Genomic DNA, 1,481 nt, shown 5'->3' with positions numbered 1-1,481 from the left:
GTATAAGAAAATTAGCAATAATGTATGATTCCATTACCGAGTTAGAAATATATTCTTTTATTAAATATTTAAAGTTTTTAAAACAATTTAAACACCTTGTCAAATTTCTTATGTCAATTTGATCCTAAATTTTGTTAAAACAAAAATGAAGTTTACTTATTCGTTTCTTTCCCAATGAATGTTCCAGTTTGTTCATCAATCGAGATTATAATCAAACTGTAACGCGAGTTTCAAAATTGCACACATGACCTGTATTTAAAACGGTACTGCGTGTATAGATATTATCAATTTAATTTATGTCTCAATTTACATTTGTTTATTTGTTTTTTGCTTGTTGATTAACTGAACGCGTACTTGTCTCCACAACTTTATTTATTTTTATATTTTCTATAGAATACCTGATCATATTATAAAATGGATATTTCAACGTTGCACGCGAGAAACTTATGTACATATAATGAGAGATATTTGATTAAAAACTTAATTGGAGAAAAATTCAAAGAAATCTCATCAGCGGGTATTAAGAAGCCCTTATCTATACTAATATTATTTTTAATATCAAATTTTTTATTCAACTTTCCATTTAGGATTCTAATTAATTAATAAGTTAACCAAATATGAATACTAAACGCAGGTATTTCTATATTACGAACGAGGAGTGCATTCATAATGACTACCTATAGAATTTTATTGCGTCTGGGAATCGATTTTTTTTTTATAAAGCTTGGAATACGTATAAAATACAATTAAATGATTGATATTCAGTAAATAAATTATGAAGTAAATTAAATTCTAGCAAAAGTTATTTAGAAGATATTTTTTTTTATTATTATATTATTCAAAAGAATAGATTTTTTAATAATTGTGTAGCATATTTTATTTGACATCTGTTTATAAAATGAATTTATTATTTATTTTTTAATCATGCTCATAGATTTTTGACAAAAGGACGTTAAAATTATAGTTATTAATGCACAGAATTTTTCACAAATGTGTATTATTAATTCACATGAAAAAATTATATTTAATATTCTAATTTTTAATATTATGATTTTACGCGTGATTTTATGTGATAATGCAGTTTGTTCATATTTGTAACATGGATGATACTTCGTATGCGCGTTTCGTCGACAGGATTCCGCAATTTAACACGATCACCGACTTCATTGGCTTTCCAGTCTTCGTACCAAATCCCTCGATCTGTTTAATCATAGCAGACATAAATCATGGCAGTTTATCACTCTGCGATCAAATTTGAACGCGATAATTAAAGCTTTCGTAAAACGATATTGAACGATACAATAGAAATAAAGTTTTTTATTACCTGCAGAATATGGAACATTTCTCTCTCTCTCTCTCTCTCTCTCTCTCTCTCTCTCTCTCTCTTTCATTTATTCTATTCGCGATATTTTTAGAATAATTTTTACTAATGTTTACATGTTGTAATATATGTTAATTTATATATAAGAATAATAAATAAA

The 1,481-nt window shown here is 25.9% G+C and overlaps 1 protein-coding gene across 1 annotated transcript in view; it reads right to left on the bottom strand.

Moving 5' to 3' along the window:
* Positions 1-1,086: 1,086 nt before the first annotated feature.
* LOC108689796 (peptidyl-prolyl cis-trans isomerase-like) overlaps positions 1,087-1,481 on the bottom strand; it is a 2,185-nt gene continuing 1,790 nt past the window's right edge. Inside the window, exon 3 of the mRNA XM_018196731.1 lies at positions 1,087-1,200. Coding sequence (XP_018052220.1) covers positions 1,087-1,200 — 114 coding nt within the window. The remainder of the gene's footprint in view (positions 1,201-1,481) is intronic.

The sequence above is a fragment of the Atta colombica genome, unplaced genomic scaffold (assembly GCF_001594045.1).
Source record: "Atta colombica isolate Treedump-2 unplaced genomic scaffold, Acol1.0 scaffold277, whole genome shotgun sequence".
Lineage (NCBI taxonomy): Eukaryota > Metazoa > Arthropoda > Insecta > Hymenoptera > Formicidae > Atta > Atta colombica.
Note: the sequence above shows the minus strand (reverse complement) of the source record. Positions and strands in the feature narration are given on the sequence as shown.